The 26,454-nt window shown below is 39.6% G+C and overlaps 1 protein-coding gene across 1 annotated transcript in view; it reads right to left on the bottom strand.

The window, feature by feature from the left end:
- PTPRB (protein tyrosine phosphatase receptor type B) overlaps positions 1-26,454 on the bottom strand; it is a 110,479-nt gene that overhangs the window by 36,574 nt on the left and 47,451 nt on the right. Inside the window, 9 exon segments of the mRNA XM_035729139.1 lie at positions 1,739-2,002; positions 5,399-5,644; positions 5,647-5,666; positions 7,965-8,232; positions 9,000-9,263; positions 9,803-10,066; positions 16,133-16,396; positions 20,115-20,381; positions 25,374-25,634. Coding sequence (XP_035585032.1) covers positions 1,739-2,002; positions 5,399-5,644; positions 5,647-5,666; positions 7,965-8,232; positions 9,000-9,263; positions 9,803-10,066; positions 16,133-16,396; positions 20,115-20,381; positions 25,374-25,634 — 2,118 coding nt within the window.

Below are 26,454 nucleotides of genomic sequence, written 5' to 3'. Positions count from 1 at the left end.
ATTAGAAACAAAGGCATTTGGCCTACAGGTGAGAATACGTGTGATGTTGGGCATATAGGTGAGTAGTCCCCCGTTGTAGAGTCAGATCTGGCCCGTATTTCAGGGCCTGGGTTTAGGGGCGTGTGGTCTAGAGATGTGGTACAAATTAAAATAAAGCAAACCACCATGGGGGCTTGCTGGGTGGCTCAGTCAGTGGTTAAGCGTCTGCCTTCGGCTCAGGTCATGGGATTGAGCCACGTCGGGCTCCCTGCTCAGCGGGAGTCTGCTTCTCCTTCTGCCTCTCACCCTGGCTTATACTCTCTCTCTCGCTCACTCTCTCTCTCTCAGATAAATAATAAAAATCTTAAAAAAAAAAACGCACCCTAGGTGACAACTTCCGTATGCTTGCCACATGTAGTCTGGTGAGCATCTAAAATGATCTTCAGAAATGATTTATTAAAACTGGTCCCCTTCCAGGCTGGCCCATCTCACTGACCAGGCCCCTCACCCCTTCACCCTGCCCCGGTCTCTCTGCTCCCCACCCCCCTGACCCCTGCCCTCTCATAGGCTCTCAGTTCCCTCAGCTCTTTCCTACCCACATTTATATCGGTCGAGCCTCACTTGGGAAGAGAGTGTTAACAGTCACGGCTACCCCTGTGTAACTTAGTCACACTGGCACCTGTCCCGTGGGTACGTAAGCTTCGTTATTCTCTGGAGAGTGAAGACTGTTGTCTCTTGATGGAGGAACTTTAAACATTAATGAGCAGAGAAGGGAAGATATGCAGAGGGCAGATCGCCCTGGAAGTGGTAACACTGAGGCAATTCTACTCAGGGTCTAGGCGGATCTGGATCTGTTGCTCATTTTCATTCCCTTCCCCAAAACGCACTGAGATCTTCTCTTGGGCACCTGGGATGCAGGGCTCCCCTCACCTGCAGGGCTCAGCTGAAATGCTTTCTCTGTCTAAAGTAGTATCTTGTCCTGTCAAGTCTCTCCGTCACAGCATGTTGTTTCTTCCTTTCATAGACTCGAAGGTGTCTCCAAGTCCTCTCCCCTAAAAATCTGCTGTCTGCCCCCTCCCCCTGCCCCACCCTGTGCTAATGTGAGCTCAACGGGTCAGGGGCCTCATCGGCACTGTTCACAGTCAGAGTCCAGCAGTGAGCCCTGTGTCCCGCCTACAAAGCTCTCAAAAACTATTGTCAAATGAGAAAAGAAAAATAACTGAATAGAAAAATGAGGTAATGAACTCAAAGTACGGAAAAAGAGTCAATTCCGTTTCTCATTGGCAGCCCAGAGAGATGTCTCTCTCTCTGTCTCTCATTTTCCTGCAGTGCTTTGTGTTCAGTTCATGCTGTGCTGTGTTTCTGTGGCTCAGCACTCACGGCCTGGTCCTTCGCGCAGCAGCCCTTCTCGGGACCTGCCCCCCCTCCACGCACGCCTTGTAGGAACCCGCGGGGCACAGCTTGAATGGAGCCACAGTGGGTTACAACCCTCTTGTGGCAGTTTGCTGGCACAAAGAGGAGCCAGACTCATTTTTCCACCAAACCCTATGATGTCCACGAGTGGGAGCAGAAGCTGGTGCAAAAGCTATTCTGGTACAGAATCAAAGGTCTGATTTAGGGTCAAAAAGCCTGAAGGTCACAAGGTTCATACAGAGCTAGATCGTATATAGAATAGGAAACGAAGGACACATCACAGAAAAGCCAGTGAATACTGAGACAATTTCCCCGCTCTACACTCCTGCTTGGGTCTGGGCCTTACCTGTTCTACCGAATATGAAAGACTCATTAGACAGCTCCCCACTGTGAGTTACGATCACCATTTTGTACATTCGGCCTTGTAGCAAGTTCTGGAAAGAGAAGCTCTGGACTTGTGGGTCAACCTGAGCTCTCTCCTGAAGCGTTCGATCTGGGTTGTACAGAAAGATGTTGTACCCATTGAGCTCCCCTTCTGAGGTGGTCCAGCTGAAGGACAGGTGTCTGGTGGAGTTCTCCGTGATCCTCAGGTTGGTGACAGCTGCCGGGACTGGAAAAGTCAAGCGAGAGAGTGAGACTGAGTTTCAGCATGCCCCCCTGACACAGCCCAGGCCCGAGGCCCACAGGGACACACTCCATAGCAGCTCAAAACACATGGTCTCTGCCTTCAGAAAATATCGACTTCATGGAGACCCCAAAGCAGAGAAGACTGAATTTTGTGCATGACTGATGCTGAAACTGTTAATGAAAAAAACAAAACCAAAACCAAAAAAACTCCTCCAAAACCCACAAGAGAACAAAGAAAACCAGGAATGGGAAATTATCTTCAAAGATGTTTTTTGGGTATGAAATAAATGTTAATCTGACCTGTGTGACTAATTGTTTTCTTAACACTAAGAGCTAGATCAGAGATCAAAAAACTATCTCTGAGTGCCATCTGAAAGCTAAGGAATGGCCCATGGAGGTGAGGGCAGCAGGGAGGGAAGAGAAGGGGGAAAGAAAGAGAAAGCAGGCAGAAGGGGGAGATTCGATTCAGGGATCGAGGAAAGAGAAGGAAGAGAAAAAGCCAAAGCCATTTTTTTTTTTTTTAAAGATTGACCTTGGGATTCGATGACCTTCTTGGCCTTCAGGGGCACCTGTTGTCAAAGTGATCAGGAACCCCCAGAAATGACCTGCTGCCAAACTGTTTGCACGGGTGCTGCCAATGCCCCAAAAGTCTTGGGCTACCAGTGGGAACAGACTAGGACACCTGCCTTTGTCTCTCCTGGGTTCTCCTCCCTCCACTCCAAACGGTTCCTCTTCTACTTTCTCCCTCTCCTCGTGCCAGGTCCTTACAAGTTGACATTTCCCATCATTCTATCCTTTGTTCCTTTCATACTCCGTAACACAAGCTGAGCACCCAATCTCATTCACTTTATGGATTGCAATGGTCTGAATGTTTACGTCCCCCTGCACCCCCAAATTCATATGTTGAAACCTAACCCCCAAGGGGATGGTATTAGGGGATGTGGCCACTGGGAGGTGATTAGGTCATGAGGGTGGAGCCCACCTGAATGGGAGTAGTGCCCTTATATCTGAGACCCCAGAGAGCTCTCTCGTCCTTCTACCATGTGAGGACACAGCAAGAAGATGCCATCTATGAAACAGAAAATGGGCCCTCACCAGACCCTGAATCTGCTGGTGCTTTGATCTTGGCCTTCCAGCCTCCAGACCTGTGAGAAATACATGTTTGTTACTTAAACCACCCCGTGTATGGTATTATTTCTTACAGCAGCCTAAACAGACTAAGACATGGATTTAACTAGAATTTTTGTCCAAATATTTATCTCCAGCTCACTCTTCTGAGCTTGGGGCATATTTTCAATTACCTACGATCATCTCTCCCTGCAAGTCCCTCAGACATCTCAAACACAGTACGGAACTGAACCCTGTCCTTTTCTCCTTGACACGGCCTCCTCCTGCTTCTCTTACCTCAGTTAACGGCATCATCTTCTGCTAGATGCCCAGGTAGCAACTCCGGAATCTTCTGTTCTTCCTTCTGTACTCTACTCAGACACCAAGTGCCAGCTTATCTAATGAAGAAATGTCTCTTGACTATATCTACTATTCTTCATCAGGGTCCCTGTGGCAGTTTAGCTTTTGACCCTTATCATTTCTATAACTGCAATCATCTTATGACCCCAACTACCTTTCTGACCACATCCCCCCTCTCTGTTCTCACTCTGCTCCAGCTATACTGGTCTCTTTACCGGTCCAACAGGCCAGACACGCTCCTGCTTCAGAGTCTCTGCCTTGCTGTTTGCTCTGCTTGGGGATACTCTTCCCCCAAATACCTGCATAACCCTTTTTCTCCTTTCTTTCAGATGTCTACTCAGATATCACCTTTCGACAAAACCTCTGAGGACTGTACTATCCAAAATTGTAAGCCTCTAACACTGGCTACTCCACTTTCCTGACCTAATTTTCTCTTTGGTATTCACCACCATCTAACCTACTACACTCCTTATTTATTGTGTTTGTTGCCTTTCTTCCCTACTAGAATATGAGCTTCATGACCATCAGGCTTTGTTTTACTTACTTCTGGTATCCAGCATTTAGAAAGGTGCCTAGCACACAGTAGGTGCTCAGTGACAAATGACTTAATGAGTGAGTCTCTTCTCCATTCAATCTCTCCCCCGTGGCTTCTGATTAATCTTTTTAAGGTACAAATTTTTATTACGAAACACTCTTTCTCTGGCTGAAAACCCTGTGTGGTCTCCTCACGGCTTACAAGATGAAAAACAAACTCCCAAGGAAGGCGTGCTAGGCACTCTCTAACCTGGCCCCAATCTGCATCTCCAGCCTCACCTCTCCTTGGCGCCCCCCATACTTCATCACCCACAGCTTCTCATGGTCCTCTCCACATCTTCCCATCTTGGCACAGGACAATCTGTCATGCACCGGGTGTCTTCTATCTTCTCTCCACGTGCAGAATTGTTTCATCCTTCAGGATAGTACTGAAAGATGAGTTTTATGAAGACCTCCCAATTCCACTTGACCTCGGCGCTCCTCTTGATGTTGGACATTCCTTTCTTCTATACAGTCCTTCTCACAATGTACTGCCATCCTTTGTCTATGTGTCTGTCTCCACCACAGTCAGCCAGCTTTTCCAGGACAAAGCATGCCTAGTTCATCTTTATGTCTCTGTCAGCATCACCCCCCCCACCCCTTTCAAACCTAGCTCCTTAATGAGGAAGTCATCAATTAGACCAGTGTTGTTGTCTGAATAATGACCCCCAGAGACGTCCATGTCCTAATCCCCAGAACCTGGGAATATGTTACCTTACACGGCAAAGGGGACCTTATAGATGTGATTAGGTTAAGTATCTCCAGGCAGGGAGCTTAGGCTAGATTGTCCGGGTGGTGACCAATGTAATCATGAGAGTCCTGAAAGATGGAAGAGGGAGGCAGTAGAGAGAGAGATATGGCGACATACACAGAGGTTGGAACGATGCTATTGCCTGGAAGGCGGCATGGGCCAAGGAATGCAAGTGGCCTCTGGAGGCTGGAAAGGGCCAAGGAGAAGATCTCCTGCTAAAGTCTCTAGGAGAAACACAGTCCTGCTGATACCTGATGCCTTGATTTTAGCCCCATAGGACCCACTTTCAGTTTCTGACCTCCAGAACTGTAAGATAATAAACTGGTGTTGTTTGAAGTCGCTAAGTTGGTGGTAATTTATCACACAGCAGCAGTAGATTTTAACAGTATATCTAACTTGGAGTAGGGTAGTCTGAAGCCCATATTAAGAGGCTGACTGATGTGGAAGTGGTAAATCACAGTGAATGTCCCTACTGTGTCAAGAAACAGCTGTCATCCCCAGTGTGGCTTCATCCCTCTGACCCTGAGGCTCTGAAGGAATAGCACCCAAGGGGGGATCTGGGGTGAAGCAATGAGCTGTGCAGATTACCTGTGCGGCCTTCAGTCTGGGCTTCCTTGCTGAAGAGCCCTCCGCTGACAGTTAGGATCTGTATCTTGTATTTCTTTCCTGGCGTTAGGTCTTCAAATTTGTGCTGCTTGGTGGCGGCTGGCTCTGATGTGTTACTCAGAAGGATCCCCTTGTCGTTTAGAAGCAGGATCTCGTACCTTTCTGCCACGCCAACAGCTTTTTGCCAACTTACCGTTAAGGAATGACTGCTGTATGCATTGTCGGCATTATTCCCTGGACCGATGCTGGACTGCAAAGGAAGAAGAGAAGTGAGTGCTGTCTGGCTCCCTCACTTAGGGTAAACCAACTGAGAAAGCAGGTGAAAAAACTTGAAATCAACTGCAGAGAGAAGAGGATGCCACCACTCCCCTCGTGTTGCATAAATACTTCCCACGTGCCCTTAGGAGAGAGCATTTCGTGGCCTGGATTATCTGTACTTTGACTCTCCATTTTTTTTCTCTGAATTAGATAGGATCTTGAAGTCAAAAAATTAGTGAAAGTGACACTAATAATATGCAAAGTGATTCATATGTATGTATCTAGAAAGTGGAAGATACTGAACAAATTTACATTCAGTGGATATAGTTTGGATGGTTGAATTATGTTTAGACTTTCATTCCCAAGAGTAACTCAAGTCAAAGCTTTTGGCCTTGACCCAAGCAGTAATATATTATATATATATATATTATATGTATGTGTATATGTATATGTATATATATACATATAATATAATATATATATAATATATTACTGCTTAGGTCAAGGCCAAAAGCTATTTATATATATATATATATATATATATATATTTTTTTTTTTTTTTTAACTATGGCTCCCGATGTGAAAGGCAAAAATAGTATTATTTTTAATAATATTTTCTATCCTAGCCTCATAGTTTTTCTCATTCTACATAATCTTAGGAAATCTCATCCACTCCCATGGTTTGAATTGTTACCCATATGGTGACGACTCCCAAATTTAAACTTGCAGTTCAGATCTCTCTTCTATTTTTGCAAATGACATCTCTCCCGGCATGTTCCACCCAATTCTCAAGAGGCCCAAATTGGACTCCTCAGCTCCCTCCCCATAACCTCCTTACGGTCCTTTGTTTCTCTTGGTCCAAGTCAGAAATGTGGGTTGTCACTGTTATTCTACTACATGTAATCAAACATGGGTCTTGTAATTTTTATGTCCTAAAACTTATATCTCTTCCATCTATCCACTTCTCTCACTTCTCTATACACTGCCACTCCCCTAGGACAATATCATCCCTCATCACCTGACCAGTGCCTTGCTTTCTCACCTCCCACACTATATCTGGCATATTCTCATAGAAGCCCCACGCAGATGGCCCTTCAGTGGCTCTCCATAATTCTAAACACCTTAACAAGGGATACAAGGCCCTTCATGATTTGGCCCATGTACTTACTTAGCCATATGGCTCATCTTTATTCTAGCATACCACACCATGTGTAGGTCCTCAAATGTGCCATGCTTTCTCTCACCTCCGGGCCTTTGTTTTTTCTGCTGAAACCAAGTCAACATCTGTGTGGCCAGTATGACTTCTTAGTGTCTATTTAAATGTTACTTTTTCCTGGAAGCCTTCCCTGACTCTTCATGTTTGCTCCTAACACACCCCATTATTACTTTTATTTCTAGAAGTTATCATGTTGTAATTGTCTTTTTTATTTCTCAGTCTCTTTCACTAGATTATATGCTTTTTGAGGTTGGGGGCTCTATCTGTCTTGCTACTGAATTCCCATTTTCTAACACAGTGCTTGGCATATGGTTGGAGAGACACATATATGAAATAGAGGCACAGGAGGGCCCAGTACAGAAGCCCAGGCCCACAGCTAAATGAGTGGTTATGGGAATGGAAGGCATCTGATAAGTACTGTATCACAGTAGAGAAGGCATAAGGCTTGGAGCCAGACAGACCTAGATTTGAGTTATAGCTCTCGGTCTTATTACATGCACACTTGATAATGTTTTATAAGCCTTCTGAGCCTTACTTTCCTCATCTGTAAGATGGAAATAATGATCTCTACCTTCTAGTGTGACTAGAGATCATTTTAAATGCCTGGCAGATAGCAGGTGCTTTTAGTTTATTTGTGTTTTAAAAGTAATATATCATTGGTAATATTAATATAAAGAGACACATTATTCCTTGATTTGTTACTTGTTCTTGTAACAGATGAAGTAAATGGCATAGGCGTTCATTTTTAAAAGAAATTTGAGAAGGGTAAATTTTACAGAAAATAGTAAATATTTACATGTAAATAGTTACAGAAGTCCACTTGTTAAAACTAAAGTTTTTATGTCCTTTAGCAGCATGAAAATTTATTCAAATGATCTGGTTCCTAATGACCTTTCATTTGTTCTGAAGAGCTCTATTATGAAAGAAAAATGCAAAAAGAAAATATGAAAAGGGCTCTTGAAACCACATTGAATTATGGCTTTGAATTTGGATATTTTTGACTTGTGAATAGCTAAGTAGGTCCATCTGCCATCCCACTGTGGAGAACAATTTGGCTCTTCTCCAGGTGGGCACTCACCTGTCCGCCCAACTGCATCTATCTGGTTCGTTAGGGAGCCGCTGACCGAGGCGATCACAATCTGGTACTGTTCCCCAGCCTCCAGCCTGTGGAATGTGTGCTCCGAGACGTGTTTGGAGATAGTCTGAGACTCAACCTTTTGATTCTGCCTGAATGCTGACACTGTGTAGGAGTCAACATCACCCCCACCAGGAGTCCAGTTGACTGTCAGGCTGTCTGTCGCCCCATTGGGAGAAACATGGATATTTTTGACAGCGCTTGGAACTAAAAAGGAAAATAAATTTAAAAGTCATCACTTAGAGAATGAACTGTGGAAATTTTCAACCAAAATTGTCATGCTTCTTATATTTTGGTATGTACTGAAAGAATTCACTTTCATGTATTGATACAATTTTTCTCGGGCTTTTCCACCTGAACTGAATTCGACAGGGGAAATTTAGAGGGACATCGAACCCAGCAAGTAGAAATGAAGGATGCCGGTAGTAGAGTGAGGGACTAGTTAGATTGCCTTGGTTCAAGTCTTGGTTTCCTCATTTACTAGCTGGGGGACTATAGGCAAATCACTTATGCTCTGTCAGTTTCAATTTCTTCATCAGGAAAATGGCAATTATAGTAATAGTGACCAGCCCACAGAGTTGTGAGGATTGAACAAAATGTCCACATAAAGTGCTTTGCTGTGGGTCTGGTTCATGGTAAACTGTCAATAAATGTTAACAATCATAACAACACTCCTAACAGAGTTCCAAAGGAAACCCAACCAACAGAGTTATTTTTATTTAATCTGTGTGCCTCACAAGCACGAACAATTCACATCAGTCCAATGGCATTTCTCTGAAAGCTCTTTTTCTTACCCTACACCGTACTTTACTTTTGTTAATCCAGCATGGGCAACATCATGGGCACCATCAAGATAACCTCGCTTCTTGCCATCTCCCTTTTACCTTGGAATCCTCAACCCAAACGCCTGGCTACCCAACATGCTAAATACACCACCACATCTACTCAAGTTCAGGAGCCACATTTCAAATTACCTGTGAAGCCTTCAATGAAGGCTGACTGCTGTACTTCCCCACTGATGGTCAAGACAAGAATTTTATACTGGCGCCCTGGCGTCAGGGAGGTGAATCGATACTCAGTTGCAGTATTTATGAGGTGAAAAGGAGGAAATACTTTCATATCATTGAAGAGTAGCTGGATCTCATATTGGTCGACATCCCCATCAGCTCGTGACCAAGTCACCAGGAGGTCCTCAGTGCTCCTATTCCGCAATGTTAGATCCCTAACAGGCTCTGGGACTAGGGAGGAATATGAGAAGACACTTCAGGAAAGTGACTGATCAAAGTTTACCTACACAATAATTTATGAATCACATTCAAGGAACTGGCAAACATCTATCTCTCTTCCTCAAATAAACCATTTGAACTTCTTCATGCATAATTAAATAAGAAAAATTGGAAGCAACTATTAAAATTGCAATTTTTTTCCTGACATAAATCTTCTATGCTAAGTGTTGGTGGGATATAATTATAAAATGAATTATGACCTCAATCATAAGATAAAACAGGATGTCTAGAACTTTAAATGCCACAATGCAGGAGGACAGGGAAGAAAAATGGGCTGGCCTTCTTGCTCCCCGACTGTGCTTGCTTTTATCTACCAATAAATATTCTGTAATTATAGGCCATGGCTTGGCTGAATGATATTAGCTCCAAGTGAGACTGGGAATGCAATTTACTGATCAGGAAGCAGAGAGAATTCAAGGTTCAGATATTTTATTTACTCTATGACCTTCAAGTCCCAACCAACCGTCAGATTTTACAAGCTTTCCACTTACTTGTTCTTCCATTCCCTTGTTCACTGGCTTCATATTGTCCACTTCTTGTACTAACAGTAACGCTGTACAACCGTCCAGGGACTAACTTAACAAATACACACTCATTTTCAGCCTTGGGGATGCTTTTGGTTTGAATGAAGTTGTTTTTGTTTTTAATGGTGACTTCATAGTGATCAAAGTCTCCAGTAGCATGCACCCAGGATACCTTTAAATAGTCACTCCTGGCCGAGTTGCTAATACTGACTCCCTGGACCTTGTCAGGCACTGAAAAAGAGAACAGAGAATAGCTGAAGATGTAGTGAGCCTAAGGGAGTAACTGATCACAGATGACACCCTGGGACAGTGAAGGTAAATGAGTAGATTTTTTTGGGTGGGCATTTAAAAAGTTCTAGAACTTTAGATCACACGTTTCCAGAGGGGAAAGACTGTTACACTACTTGGAGTGACTAGATGGATCTTTTAACAGAACCCGATGAATTAATTCTAATCTTGTTTCTTGCCTACACAAAATGTCATGTACAAGATGGAACATTAAATATGATAAGTGATGATTAATATGAATTGATGGCAATGTTATTAATAATTCCAACATACCTTAGTGACTCAAGATGTGATAAAAAGTTACCAAGAAGAGTATAAACAATCCAAAAGAAAAATGGAAGAAGAGGAAACACATAATTAATACATGAAGAGATGTCTAACATCATTGGTGATCAAGGAAATGCAAGTCAAGACCATGGCAAAATACCATTTTATATCTATATGGTTGGCAAAATTTAAAAACCTAATAAGACCAAGTCTGAGACAGGATGCCCAACCATGGAAGAGTAGATGAATGGACTGGTATATATAAACAGTGAGATTATATAGCAGTCATAATTAATTTCTATTTAACTCAAAATGCAAAAATAATGGATTTTTGCCTTTAACATCAAAACACAAAATATAAGTAAATCTTATCAATATAATATTAAGTGAAAAACTAAGTCTCAGGAGATTACATACTGCATAAAATAACCTTTTCAAAAATAATGTTAGAACAACTAAAATTTTTAAACCCATAATTTTAGGACTACATAAATACTAAAACTATGCAAGATGAGGCAAGAAGAGATGAAAAGAGGAGTCAAGATGATGGCTACCTTGGGATGAATCAGTGAGGGAACCACATGATTTGATACAGATTACTGTCAAGATTCTAGCTTTTATTTTGGGTAGTGGTTTCTCATGTGCCTATTACATTATTAAAAATGATTAATTAAATGCCTAAATTAAATGGAAACCTAAAAAATAAATAATAGTGACAAAACATGGTTTCTTGAAACAAGAATTATGATTAATCCAATTCCGTGCACCTGAGGATCTCCCAATAAATATATAAACAAATAAATAATGTGCACCTCTGGTTTTTCTCTCAACCAATCTATCAATTGATCAATCAATTGGACAAAGCCCATGTCCAAATCTCCCTCAAAGCAGGAAATGACCCAGCAATTTCAGTATATTGGCATCTAAGCTGTATTTTCCATGATGCTTCTCACATCTACAAGTTGCATTTTATTATCGTCTGTTAGTATATGTGTACTGGTTAGTTATTGTATTAGAATAGAGCTCACTGCAGATATGGAGCCAGGTCAGGTATGCTTTCTTCAAGATATTTACCTGAACCAATTACAATGTAGCTAGAATTTATTCATCACAGAGTAAAGGAAAAGAAATTCTGAAGTTTTTATGCATGGGCTAAGTAAGAAAACTCAATGACCCAGGCAATTTATTGAAGACAAAGCAACTATTACAGGAAGAAAAACCAGACTGCATACCATGCTAAGTCAATAAGGGGCTCTTCAGGTGGAATTAGAGGTAATTTGTGAGACCTGTCTTGCTGCACGATGAGATGATGTGATACAGAATTAGAAATATTGGTATTCTCACCCAAAATGTAGAACAAAAGCATTAGAAAAGGAAAAGGGCTTTGACACAATCATCCAAAATCACCAAGACAACATCTCAGACACAACTCTATAGTTAAACTGATTTGTTGGGGGCAATGGATTGCCTTGATTAGTCATGCATCAAATCCAAGTTCATGTTGGTAAAGAGTCAAGAAGGTGCTTTGAATAAAGGATCTTTTTTTTTTTTTTGGCATTTAAAGACAATCTTAGCAAAAGGCCTGCAATATGAAGGTCAGATGGATAGGAAACATTCATGAGTTGACATGGAGGGGAAGCAAGTGGTTAGTAGGATGACATATCCTCTGATTCTGGTGATTTTTAGGTTCCAAGCTGATCAACATAAGACACTGACATAAGGCTGCTTCGTAAATGGAAATCTACTTTTCAGATCTCAGGCATTATTGTGATCATCAGTATAATTAGGTTTTAAGTCATTTGAGGGTAGGGAATAGCTCTTTATATCCCCGACCAGTGCTTTCAGGGATAGCATGATGTAATGGAAATAGTACTGGAACTAGATTGAGGTTGATTACTGGTCAGCCATGTGAGCTTGGAAAAACTAAATTTCTCTCTGGGACTTTATCTCCAAAAGAGATGGGATTAGATCAATTTATGGACACTTTCAGTGTTAGCATGCTGTAGCAATGTAAATCAGTGGTTCTTAACATTTTGAGGTCATAGAAACTTTGAGAATCTGGTAAGAGCCACCCACTCACTCCCTAAAGAAACACACATACCTTTCCTATCTGCAACAACTTCATGGACAGTTTTGGTGGTTATGACCTTCCTAACGTCTATCCACTAGCTTAAAACTGCTGATCTAAGGGAATCCCAATTATTAATTCATTATACATTTATTGAGTGCCTATTGGATTCCAGATCCTGTGCTAGGTAATAGGATGATGTCAATTGTCCTGATCCTCATGGAAAAAATAACATTTTTTCATAGTTTTAGATTTTTATAAGGTCTTTGAGTCCAGAAGATGATTGGCTAATTCTTGCATTCAGCAGCAACAATAAAATTATGGGTGCTTATATGGGCCAGGTATTGAGAGAAACACAAAAAAGATATCGTTCCTGACGTCAAGGCAATCACAGGGAGAGAGATGTAAATGACTGCAATGAATACTAAATGACTCCTAGAAAAAAATGAATGGGAACTTAGAGGGACACATGACACAGCTGTGAATACTAAGCATGATGGAGTTAAGTGGATAGAGGAGCAAGGTAGGAGACCCATTATAAATTTAAGTAATAAGAACCTTTGTTCAGGCTATTGGCAAGAAAAGCAAAATAAAGACATATCAGTGAAAACTTTTGTGGGAGGTCAATTAGCAGATCCTAGCAAAGGATAACATGTGTCAAAAGTGATTTCAACATGAGAGACGATGGACTCTGAGAAACAAACTGAGGGTTCTAGAGGCTCCCCTCTAGAACCAGGGTTAGCTAACCAGGGTTAGCCTGGTGATGGGTATTAAAGAGGGCACGTTCTACGTGGAGCACTGGGTGTTATGCACAAACAATGAATCATGGAACACTACATCAAAAACTAATGATGTAATATATGGTGATTAACATAACAATAAAAAATTTAAAGAAAAGTGATTTTGAAATTTTCAGTTTAGATGAGTGTGAATACACTTTGGTTTTGGAAATTTGACAAATTCATTTTTTTTACAGTATTTTTTTAAATTTTTTTTGTTATTATTTTTTCCAGTTTTATTGAGAAGTAATTGACATATATCACTATATAAATGTATAGCATGATGGTTTCATTTACATATATTGTGAAATGATTGCCACAATTGGTTCAGCTAGCATCTATCCGCTCATATAGATATAATAAAAAGAAAAGAAAGAAGAAAAGAGGAGAAAAATGTTCTTACTATGATGATAACTCTTATGATTTAATCTCTTAACAACTTTCTTATATATCACACAGCATGTTAGCTATAGTCATCATGGGGCACATTACAAACCTAGCACTTATGTATCTTATAACTGGAACTTTGTACCTGTTGACCATCTTCCTTCAGGTCCTCCTTCCCCCACTCTCTGCCTCTGCCTTTTTCTATGAGTTTGCTTTTGCTTTAGTTTTAGATCCTACATGTAAGTCAGGTCATAGAGTATTTGTCTTTTCCTTTTGACTTATTTCACTTAGCATAATGCTTTTAAGATCCATCTACATTGCAGCAAAGGGTAGGATTTCCTCATTTTTATGGCTGAATACTATTCCATTGCATAGATATACACCTTCTTTATCCATTCATCCATGGATGGACACTTAGATTGTTTCCATGTCTTGGCTACTGTAAATAATGCTGCTATGAACACAAGGGTGCAGATATCTTTTTGAGCTAGTGATTTTTGTTTCCTTTGGATATATTCCCAGAAGTGGAATGTTTGGATCTTGTGGTAGTTTTTAAATTTTTTGAGGATCTTCCATACTGTTTTCCATAGTAGCTATACCAATTTACACCCCCAAGAGTGCACAAGTGTTGCCTTTTCTCCATGTCCATGCCAGCATTTGTTATCTCTTGTCTTTTGATGCTTGCCATTCTAACGTGCAAGAGGAAATATCACATTGTGGTTTTAATTTGCATTTTCCTAATGACTAGTGATATTGACCATCTTTTCATGTATGTGTTGGCCTTTTGTATATCTTCTTCGGAGAAATGACTATTCAGGTCCTTTACCTATTTTTTAATAGGGTTATTTACTTTTTTGCTATTGAATTGTATGAGTTCTTTATATTTTAGATATTAACCCATTACCAAATATATGGTTTGCAAATATATTTTCCCATTCCATAAGTTGTTTCTTCACTTTGCCGATGGTTTCTTTTCCTGTGCAGAATCTTTTTAGTTTGATGTAGTCTCAGTTGTTTGTCTTTGATTTTTTGCTTATGTTTTATGTGTCATATCCAAAAAATCACCACCAAAACCCATGTCAAAAAGGTTTCTTCCTATGTTTTCTTCTAGGAGTTCCATATTTTCAGGTCTTACATTAAACTTTAACTTGTTTCATAAACAAATGAATTTAATTCATTTTGAGTTAATTTTTTGTGACTGGTGTAAGATAGGGATCTAGTTTAATTCTTTTACATGTGCACATCCAATTATCTCAGTACCTTTACTGAAGAGACTGTCTTTTCTACATTGAGTAGGCTTGACTCCCTTGTCAAAAGAACCCTGACATTTTTTTCCTTTAAATTTTTTATTGTTATGTTAATCACCATACATTACATCATTAGTTTTTGATGTAGTGTTCCATGATTCATTGTTTGTGTATAACACCCAGTGCTCCATGCAGAACGTGCCCTCTTTAATACCCATCACCAGGCTAACCCATCCCCCCACCCCCTCCCCTCTAGAAAGAATCCTGACATTTTTAAATGCAAATATCAACCCATAGCTCAGCAGGAAAGGTTTGACAAAATATTAATGTTAACCTTAAGCAGAAACCTTAGATGTAAACCCCAAAAGCGTAAGTATGTTGGGAAAATGGTAGCCATTTAAATTTAATTCGTTCCAGAACATCGAAGACCTGACATTCATTGCCTTTGCTAAGATTTTGCTTCTGGTCCCAGAACAATAAACGTTCACATTTTCACCTTGTGTGAAAAAGAATGAACAGTGGACTTTGACCAAATAGACATTTCAGGAAGGATTTTAGGACAGAGAATTTTGTAAGCTGTGGACCCATTTAGAACTGGGTTTAAATACAGAAACACATTGGCTGTTTAGCAAGTTAAACAGCTGAGTAAGTTATTTAACCTCCCTGAACCTTGATTTCTTGATCTGCAAAGTGGGAATAATGACAATGACCTCCATAAGGAAATTGCAAGAATTAAGTTAGTTAACATACATAAAGTCAGTGTCTGGCAACCAAAAAGTACTCCCTGAACAGAAAACACTTGTTACTATGTTTGAATATAATATGAATTCTAGCCATGAGAGTAGTGTTCATCTTACTTTAAAGGAAACATCTGCTCACATAAGGATTTTCTAGGGTCAAAATTTGAAGAATGTCACAATTCTGTGATCTCAACAGCCTGTAATCCTATCATTACAGAAATGTTGCAGATCTGATGCTTTGAGCCACATAGCCAGCCACTTCTTTTTTTCTTTCTTTTTTTAAGACTTTATTGATTTATTTGACACAGAGAGAGAGAGAGAGAGAGCACAAGCAGGGGGAGCAGCAGGCAGAGGGAGAGGGAGAAGAAGGCTCTCCGCTGAGCAGGGAGCCCGAAGCGGGGCTTGATCCTAGGACCCTGGGATCATGACGTGAGCCCAAGGCAGACGCTTAACTGACTAAGCCAGCCAGGTGCTCCTAGCTAGCTACTTCTTACAGAGTCTGGCTCTCCTTAGAACCTTACCTGTTCGCTCCTGGCTGAAGGAATGGTTTTCATACTTCCCGCTCCTCGTAGTTATGGTCACATTGTAGAGGCGGCCCGCAGTAAGGGAGCTGAAGGAACATTCACTGACAGACTTGGCAATAACGAGGGACTGAACGACCCTGCTGCCATGAGAGAGTGTCACCACATAGTTATCCACATCTCCAGGAGCCGGCAGCCAGGAAATGCTCAGGTAGTCATTGCGACCAGAATTGTTTACCGTCACTCCACTCACACTGGAAGGGACTGGGATTGAAAAGGGGGAGAAAATTTGAAAAAGAAAGTACAGTCAAAAGTCTGGAGTCATCTACCGTGGTCAGCAAAAACAGTGTGGACTCAGGAAATCTCATCTGATTACCTAAGAGGTCAAAGACGTGTGAGGATTTCACCTTAGCTTCTGGAAGCTGAGTGTTCTTGGATCAGCAAGGCTAACCCAAATGAAAATGCAAGGAGGTCTTTTGGGTGCCTCATAAATATAAGGATGCCACTACTGCATTTTTATAGTGTTGCTGTTTGCAAAGTATTTTAAGTGGAAGCATTTTTATGTGAATGTGTCAGAAGGTTCCCTCTGTAGGAAAAGGAACAAACATAACAATCCAAATGAATCCGTTCGAACCAAACTCATCAATAAGCAAAGACGTTTGAAGGGAAAGATGAAGAATGCCATACCTTTTCTAAAGAGCTTAGACTTTGGGATAGCTTTGATCTTCCTGTGATGAAATTATTTATTCCTGGGGAGTATAATAACGAACTGGAGGAGAGGTGTTGCATCTACCCTTTACAAAGCATTTCCTGCCCTCTAGTGGCAAGAAATAAACCTAAAAGCCTATCCTGAAAACAACAAATCCGGTGATTGACCCAACAGTGGGCATAAAGAGCTATTGCGGTGATAATGGCCATTATCGTTTGCTTATTTTAATTGGGGTTTAGTGCCACAAACATTTATTGAGAACTTACCATTTGCCACATATACAAAAATGGAAAAGATGTGGATGCCTTCAAGGAGCCTCTTGGCTAGATGCAGTATGCAAATTAATCATTGTGGTATTGAACAGTAGTTATACACGTATCAGAAATAAGTGTACAGTAACTAGTACTGCCTGTAGTAAATATCAGAATAAAATCCTGTAGTGTATGTGAACTGCACTACTGTTTTCATCATTGGTTCACTACTGCAGCTAAATATTTTCATATAATTGTCAATATCACTATATCACGTACAATGGACAGGATCCAGCTAGATGAACTCTGAGAATCCTCCTAATTTAATATGCTCCGACTTTGTGATTTAAGCCTCCAAGTCTTTGCACTTACAAGCACTTGTCCATCACCAAAAATTATAAATAGCACATACTGAGCAGCTCTGCTAATGCTGTTCCATGTATATGAACGTTACCTACACATAAAGTTGAACATTTTAGCCATAATATTTCTATATTGATGTCTTCCTCCCTCCCTTCCTCCTTCCTTTCCCTTTATTTAACAAGTTGTACATCCCTTGGTTGTTCTCAAAAGAATTATGCTTGTTTTTCAAAACTTCTAGAAATATTTGCAACTACTAACATTTTATTAGAAAAGATACAATTATCAAATGTTTTGTCAAAAATATAAATTCATGTTTACAAAAAAAACAGATTTAAAATTTGTTTTTCCTTTAGAACCAGCATTTTCTTAGGTTGGAACTAGATTTGTTAAGTGTATCTGATATCTTTAACTTTGAATATTTTGCCACCTTCTCTAGGCTGGGCAGGTTTACTTATATGTTTCAACTCTGTGGAAATAGAAGTGAATAAGAAAACCTTTCAAAACCTTTCAACTATTTCAGCACTGACCAACATTTCAGCAATTTGAGTAGATGGCAATGATTATCAAGGCTTTAGTCATTGAATGTTTCACAATCTACCACATATAAAATTTACTAACCTAGGCATGTTTCAAAATCTCTAGTTATTGTGTTTCTCTAGTAGTATCCCCTTTCCCCCTGCACTCTTAATGTGCTTGAGTAAAATAACTCGTGCTTATGTTTATTCATATTTTGCCCTCTCCTCAAAACCTTATGATCATTCTTCAAAGAATTTCTTGTCTTGTTTTTGCATACTTCTGTTATATACTGTGGGTCAAATACTGATACCTCTGCTACAATTAAAATAGAGGCATAAAAACAAAGCCCCACTCACTTCAAGTGGTACCAGGTGCCAAACTATGTCAGCATATCACAGTAAGTTGGAAAGCCCTAGACGTATTTTAAAATTTGGGAATTAACTTGTGTGGCAGAATCTGACTAGTTGTTAAGCAAACTATTTCCTTTTCCTCTTGGACACGCAGCTAGGTTATATTTCCCAGTCTCCCCTGCCGTGAAATGTAGCCATTTAACTGTGTTCCCACCAATGGAACATGGGGGTAAGTGATGTGTCTACTTGCTGGTCGGGTCATCTTCCCCCACCCAATGATCTCTATTCTCTGGGGAAATGGACAGAGCTCTGAGGACCTAGAGGAAGGAAGAGCCACAGATGGTAGGAGCCTGGATCCCTGAATTACTGCTTGGGAAAGAACCAACTCATAGGGCTGTCTAATCAGGAATCCCCACGTTGTCCAGCTGTGTAAGCAGGAAATAAGCCAGTCTGATCTGACTAATACAACTGCACCTTGCTGAGAAATGGGTGCAAGGCCCTTCCCAAGCCTCTCCTCAGCTTTCTTGTTATTTCTCCTTCCCTACTCCGACAGGGATAAATTGGACTAAGTTAGTGGGGATGGATTAGAAACTGGAGGCTTCAAGATATAAGTTAATGGCAGAGGTAGGACCAGAATCTGGGCCTCCTGATTCATTCCCAAGCTAAGCTTTTCAGTCCCTGACCCCCGATTATGCTACACCAATGGCTGGTGCCAAGAAGTACTAAAAGAGAAGAAGGAAGGCATTGGGAAGAAGGATGTAGGTAATGTCAGCTGCCACAGAATGAGAAAAATGGCACATATCAGTGAATTTCTACCAAAACTATGAAATATCTTTTCAATGACTTAGTTGCATTTCTGGGAGAGCTAATGAAGTTAATGTTCCTTGGGTTCATTAAGTAGATAAGATTCATGATTTTAAAAAAGGGACATATCTATGATGCCTGCAGCTGATACTCAGAATCCGAGCTTCAGAAATGCAGAAGGAGGAGCCTGAAATCCAACTTATAATCATACAGAATTAAGTAGGCAAATTCACTGACCTGATTCTGAGTTCATTAATAATTATCAAAGCTTCTACTCAATGTCTTTAAATTTTTTTCTTTCTAAGAAACTGGAACATAAATTTTATATTGTTTATTTATATTCTTTCTTGGTCTTGTGTAGAAATTTGTATTTCCTTCTTTGGTGCCAGCCGTGTCTGACACAGATGATCCTATGCCACTTGTTTGTTGACTTAGCTCTTTGCCCTATTTGACTGTGATCTCTCCAAGGTCAGGAAACATTGTTTAGGTGGTTATAATATTAAGCACTTGTTTAATGTTGCTCAGGAAAACATACATGATTTGGGAATTTTATTAACTCCACTTTGGACCATAGAAGTTGGAGATCATTTCCTTACTATGTCTTGAAACAAGAATATGAAAGGGAGTGGAATAGACTTTTTTTTTTTTTAAAGCCTCATTACTTGTTTATCTTAACTGGGACATAAACGTTACGGAAATCGTCAACTGAATGAGGGGATAAGCTTAGGCGTCAAATGACCATTATGTTACTACAAAGGTTTTTCTAGAAGTTCTGACACCTTTAGGCGAGATTTGAGAAAATTCAGAATTCATTCTTGCCTACCCTCATCCACCACCCACCCCCCCCAGGTTCCACTGTTAGGAGAGCAACACGTATGGATGGTTAGTACTGAAGCCTGGCTTGTAGGAAAGTCAAAGATGGATGTGTTTTTCGGGTGCTTCAGAGCATCCTACAGTACACTCTGGAGGCTCCCAGTGCCCTTTCTTACCTGTCCTTCCCTCCACCACCACTTGTCGGGACGAGATCCCACCGCTCACCGTGGTGACCACCACAGAATAGAGGCCGCCCGATTTGAGGGAGTGAAAGCTGTATCTGCTGGTCTCACTGGAGACACTTTCATTTTTGATGACCACGTTTTCGTGGATCAGTAAGACTTGGTAGAATTCTATGTCTCCCAGGGCCTGGGTCCAGTTAGTAAACAGACTGCTGGTTGTTCCGTGGTTGGCCACATACAAGCCAGTCACTTGGGCAGGAACTAGAACATGGTAGACAAAGAGAAGAAGAAAAACAAAACAGATGACATTTAGTCACCCTGAGGAGGTGTAACAAAATGAGTAAAAAATGGAGGCAGTCTCAAAAATGCTAAAAATATATCTATATTTTTTTGCTATAGACTCTCAGCTCTATTTCTTGTGGCATATGGCAAACTACTCCCATACAGAAGCTGCTTATATGGGAACTCAAAATTACTTCAGATCCATGGATGAGATGATGCATACCTATTAAGTAGTTTTGAATCTACATTTTCAATAATGAAAGAATGTTGTTTTTGAATATTGCCAACTTCATGTGATTTTATCTGTCCTTATCCCATGAAAACTGAGAGCCACATTATCTACCTGAGCTGATGGTTGTTAGGGGGTGGTATTGGGAAATCCCTTCCACCTGATGATTAGGTTGTAGTTTAGAAAACTGGTTAATTCTTTACTGGCACATTCTCAAGAGCACCATTATTATTATACATGAAAATGCTACAGTAGTATGAATTATATCATATAAGAATAGTAATAATAATAATAATAATGATAACCACAACTAGTAGTGATAACTACTGAGTGCCTGCTATGTGCCAGTTTTTAGAAATTATATTATCATATATATATATTATTATTATTATATTATTTGATACTCATTCAAAACTCTATAAATCTGATTTCATTATTCTCTTTATTGAGGAGGAAACCAAAGACCACACAGAGTAAGTAATTTAGCTTATTATCAGAGTGCTAACAAATAGTCATCCAGGAGTCCAAAGCCTGATCTGTCTAACCTGTGAGCTTGTGTCCTTTTCCTAATTAGCAACTATTGTGATTTCTAACCTACCCATTAAAAAAAATCTCTTACACAGATCTTGAAGCTGGTGTTTGATCAACATATATCTTCTTTGTGCCTCTTCCCTGAATTATGGTAATTAAAAGGATTGGGACCTTGGCACAATACTTCTTAGAATTTGTTGACTTTTGGATTAAGATACAAATACACTCATTAAAAGATACTATTGTACAGGAATCAGAAGATTCAATTCTCATTCTAAATTTCATATGGAGGGCGCCTGGGTGGCTCAGTTGGTTGGGTGACTGCCTTCAGCTCGGGTCATGATCCTGGAGTCCCTGGATTGAGTTCCACATTGGGCTCCCTGCTCGGCGGGGAGTCTGCTTCTCCCTCTGACCCTCCCCCCTCTCATGTGCTCTCTCTCTCTCAAATAAATAAATAAAATCTTAAAAAAATAAATTTCATATGGAAAGCAAAGGAATTAATATGCCAAATAATTTTGAAAAAGAAGAACAAAGTTGGAGGAGTAACATCATCTGATCTCAAGACTTACTAGAAAGCTACAATAATGAAGGCAATGTGATACTGGCAAAAAGATAGACACATAGATCGATGGACAGAAATGAGAGTCCAGAAATAGACTAACACATACAGAGTCAATTGATTTTTTACAGAGATGTGAGGGCAGTTGGGTGGAGGAAGAATAGTTTTTTCAACAAAAGGGCTGGAATTATTAGATGTTCATAAGCAAGGAAATAAACCTTAACCCAAATCTCATACACATATAAAAATGAACTCAAGATTGATTATGCACCTCAAGTGAAAACCCAAAACTGTAAAAATTCTAGGGGAAAATCTTTGTGATTTTGTGTAAGGCAGAGATTTCTTCAATATGACACCAAAAGCATGGTTCACGAGAGAAAAAAAATGATAAATTGAACATCAAAATAAAAAGCTTATGTTCTGTGAAATATACCAATAAATTAATCAAAAGACAAACCACAGTCTGAGAGAAACCGTTTCAACCCACATTTCTGACAATGGACTAATATCTGGAATATAAAGAATTCTCAAAATTCAATGATAAAAAACAAATAACCCCATCAAAAAATGGACAAATATTTGAAAATATGTTCTTCCCCAAAGAGGATAAATGAAAGGTAAATAAGCATATGAAAAGATGCTCAAAACCATTAGGAACTAGGGAAAGGCAAATTAAAACCATATGAGATACCACCACTACATGCTTATTAGAATGGTTAAAAAAAAAAAAACCTTGTAATACCAAGTGCTGTTGAGATTATGGAGGAACTGGAAATTTCATATATTCCTGGTGAGAAAGTAACATTTTACAACCATTCTGGAAAACAGTTTGGTAGTTTCTTACAAAGTTAAAAATACACTTACCATATGATCCAGCAATGTGAATGTTGGGAATGATGAAAATGATCTTAAGACTAAAAGAGTGCCTTGGACTTCCAATTCCTGCAGTATAGTGGGCAGCATACCCCCAGTAAACACAACTACATGTGTTGGATAAAATATAAAAATGTAGATGTATGAGTGAGTTGTCAAGAATGTAAGGAATTCTCAGAGACTTGATAGTAAGTGATAGGTAATCGGTTCACTGAAGCATACTTTCATCTTGAGGGCATCTTTCAAACATAAATTTAAGCTTTGATTTTACAGCTTTGCTGGATCTATGAAATAGGAGGTAAAGTGTAGGACTTTCACAAACTAAGGAACCTCATAGGTGACCCTGCATAACACTGGATCCTGAAAGGTTACATTCTAAGTACAAGTGAAATAAATATTCCCTCTCTGCTTCTCATATCACCCCAGCCTCCCTGGCACTGGGTGAGAATTCATAACCTCAAAACAGTTTCAGTGAGTTTGCAACCCAAATTCATAAAACCTGGGTGATCAAAAAACCTCAAGTTGACAGTTTAGATTAAAATAGGTCTGGGTTGGGGGCGATGAACCATGAGAGACGATGGACTCTGAAAAACAAACTGAGGGTTCTAGAGGGGAGGAGGGTGGGGGGATGGGTTAGCCTGGTGATGGGTATTAAAGAGGGCACATTCTGCGTGGAGCATTGGGTGTTATGCACAAACAATGAATCATGGAACACTACATCCAAAACTAATGATGTAATGTATGGTGATTAACATAACAATAAAAAATTTAAAAAATAAAATAGGTCTGGGTTGACAGCAGTCCTGTGCACCTCAAAGAATCAAATGAAAAGAAAATTCTTTCTAAAACCCATCTTTAAACAAGACCTCAAAGAATTCCCACAGAGTAAGTTTCCAAGGTATATGACTTTACAGTGAAAAAATCACAAACACTTAAGGAAGTAAAACACCATGTGCAAAAGGCAGCAAACTCAATAGACAACAGGACTGAACTCCTGAAGATTTTGGTATTATAATTATTAGACATAGAAGGTAAAATAAAAATGGTTTATTTACTGATAGCAATAGAGGAGGATAATGGAAATATGACTAAAGACCAACTGAGCACAAAGCAGATTTGGAAAGAGAGCCAAAAAAAATGTTTGAAAGTGAAGAAATTAACAATTAAAACTTAAAACTCAATAGATGGATTTAAAAAAGACTGGACAGAGCTGAAGAAAGAATTAAGGAACTAAAACACAGGGCTTGAGGAAATTATTCAGACTATAGCCCAGAGAGCAAAAACATGCAAAATATGAAAAATATACATAAGTTCTAGACTACCAGAAGGACAATAGAGAGGGATTAGAGAAAAGGCAAGAGGCAATATCAGAGAGTTAATGGCTGAGAATTTCCAGGGTTGATGAAAGATATTTTTAATCTGCAAGTACAGAAATCATCATGATCTCAAGCAGGATAAAGAAGTCTATATCTAGGTTATTACTATAAACAATAGAACACCAAAGGCAAAGAGTAAATCTTAAAAGCAGTCATAGTAAACAGATTACCCAGAGAGAAGTAGAAATTAAACTGACACCTGACTTTTCAATAGCAAGAATAATTGCCAGAAAGACTACAACAGTATCTTCAATGTGCTGAGAGAAAATAACTTTCTCTCTCTCTTTTTTTGAAAGTAACTTCCAACATAGAATTGTAACTCAGCGAAAATATCTTTCCAGATTGAGAGCTATATAAAGACATACACAGAAAAACAAAAGTGTAAAGAGTTTGTCCCTAAAAACACTAATAAAGAAATTTGGGGGCGATTGGGTGGCTCAGTTGATTAAGTGTCTGCCTTCAGCTCAGGTCATGATCCTGGGGTCCTGGGATCAAGCCCCACGTTGGGCTCCCTGCTCATCAGATTCCCTCTCCCTCTGCCCCTCCCCTACTCATGCTTGCTCTCTCTCTCTCAAGTAAATAAATAAGTAAAATCTTAAAGAAAAGAAAAGAAAAGAAATTTGAAGACTGTTCTCCAAAAATGAAGGAAAGTAATCCCAAATGGAACTTGTGAGATACAGGAAGGAAAGATGAGAAGATAAGTTGTAATTTTTTGTGGGGTTAAAAAAGGAGAAAGAAATAAAATACAGGACAACAATATATATAAGTTGGAAAAAGGGAGTCTTTGATGATTTTGCTTCCTATTTCACTGAGAAAAAGAAGAGCGTTGTCAAAGGATAATTGCCCACCACTACATCTATCTACTTATTGGCATATGCATCCAATACTCTTTTTTCCCCAGCTGACCCTAAAGTTAAACTACTCATGCTCCTTTCTAAAGCCAATTCCTTTACTTGTGCTCTAGATCCCAGAGCTTGTTTCCTCATAGAATAACTGCAGCAATTCTTCCTCTCTCTTTACATCATCGCCATTCCTTTCTCTTCTAGAACATTCCCATCAGCATGAAACTTGTTATTTCTTCTATTCTTAAAATCCTCCTTTCAAATATACTTCCTCTTTCAGATGATGCCCTATTTCTCTGCTCTCTTTTGCAGCAACACTCCTCGGAAAAGTTGTTCTCTCTGCTCTGCTTCCATTTCAAAATAAAACCAAACAAATTAAAAAACAAAACAAAACAACTAGCAAAGGGTTGCAATTAGTATAATAGAAAACAAACAATAGAAAACATTCATAAAACAATGACCAGTACAAAATAGGCATTCAGTGAACACTTGTAAACTAAATGTTAAGCAATTCAGTAGACAGGATACTTTTTAAAGTCTAAAATTTATAAACAATATTACCTGTTCTTCCTTTAGTTGAAGATGAATTTTTTAAGTCTCCACTAATACTAGTGACTGTAGCAATGTATTTTCGTCCAGGCACCAGGTCAGTAAAAGTGAATTCTTTGGCATCTTTGGGGAGCGACTTGTGGATGAGTAAGAGGTCTCTGTCAGCTAGCGAAATGATGTATTTCTCCCATTCTGCTATGGGAGTCTGCCACATGACGCCCAGTGAGGTTTCATTGGCATGTTTGACACGAAGCTGGAGGACAGCCAGAGGGACTAAGGAAAAAGCAATGGAGACTGTGTCATTGATTTGATTCAGAAATACTCGAGTGTTTCTTAGTTGTTCTCTTCCAACCACAGGAGTATTCCAGTTCAGCATTTCTTTTATGAAAGTGTATGAGCTCTCAGGAAAAAAAAAAAGCTAATCACAAAAACAGTGTGTGTGTGTGTGTGTGTGTGTGTGTGTGTGTGTGTGTGTGTTTTCAAGATTTTATTTTTAAGTTATCTCTACACCCAATGTGGGGCTTGAAATCACAACCTCGAGATCAAGAGTTGTGTGCTCCACTAATTGAGTCAGCCAGGCGCCCCAAGCTTTGTTTATATAACCTATCCAGAAAGGAGGATTCAAAAGAATACTATTGGAAAATGCTTCCCTGGGTCATTTATTTTTGACCACATATTACCTTGAGTGTTTATTTCTTCATATGAATTCTATGATATGAAAATATTTAATTCAATCATGTCATCCATAAAACCACTGAGAAAGGTCTATATTTCACTAGTTAGATGAAGTTAGGAGTATTTTTTACTCCATTAGATTGGAAAGACAAAGTGCTGCTTCTCTTCATTTCTGAGGAATGGACACTAATGTATCCATGAAAGGGAGAGTATAGTGGCAAGCCAGAATAGTATCTGATTCAAGAGTCCCATTAACCAAAGAATGGAAACTGTTTCCATAGCTTTAAAAGGTTTTATTACAGTTTCTAGGAGACATTGCCAAGAGTAAAGTACTGGTCCCACAAAACGCTAGGGAAACAAAATTATGGAAGAACCAAGTGTATAAAATTATATTGATTTTTGCATCAAAGAAATTTTC

This window comes from Zalophus californianus, chromosome 9, assembly GCF_009762305.2.
Source record: "Zalophus californianus isolate mZalCal1 chromosome 9, mZalCal1.pri.v2, whole genome shotgun sequence".
Classification (NCBI taxonomy): Eukaryota; Metazoa; Chordata; class Mammalia; order Carnivora; family Otariidae; genus Zalophus; species Zalophus californianus.
This window is presented reverse-complemented; position numbering and strand designations above follow the sequence as displayed.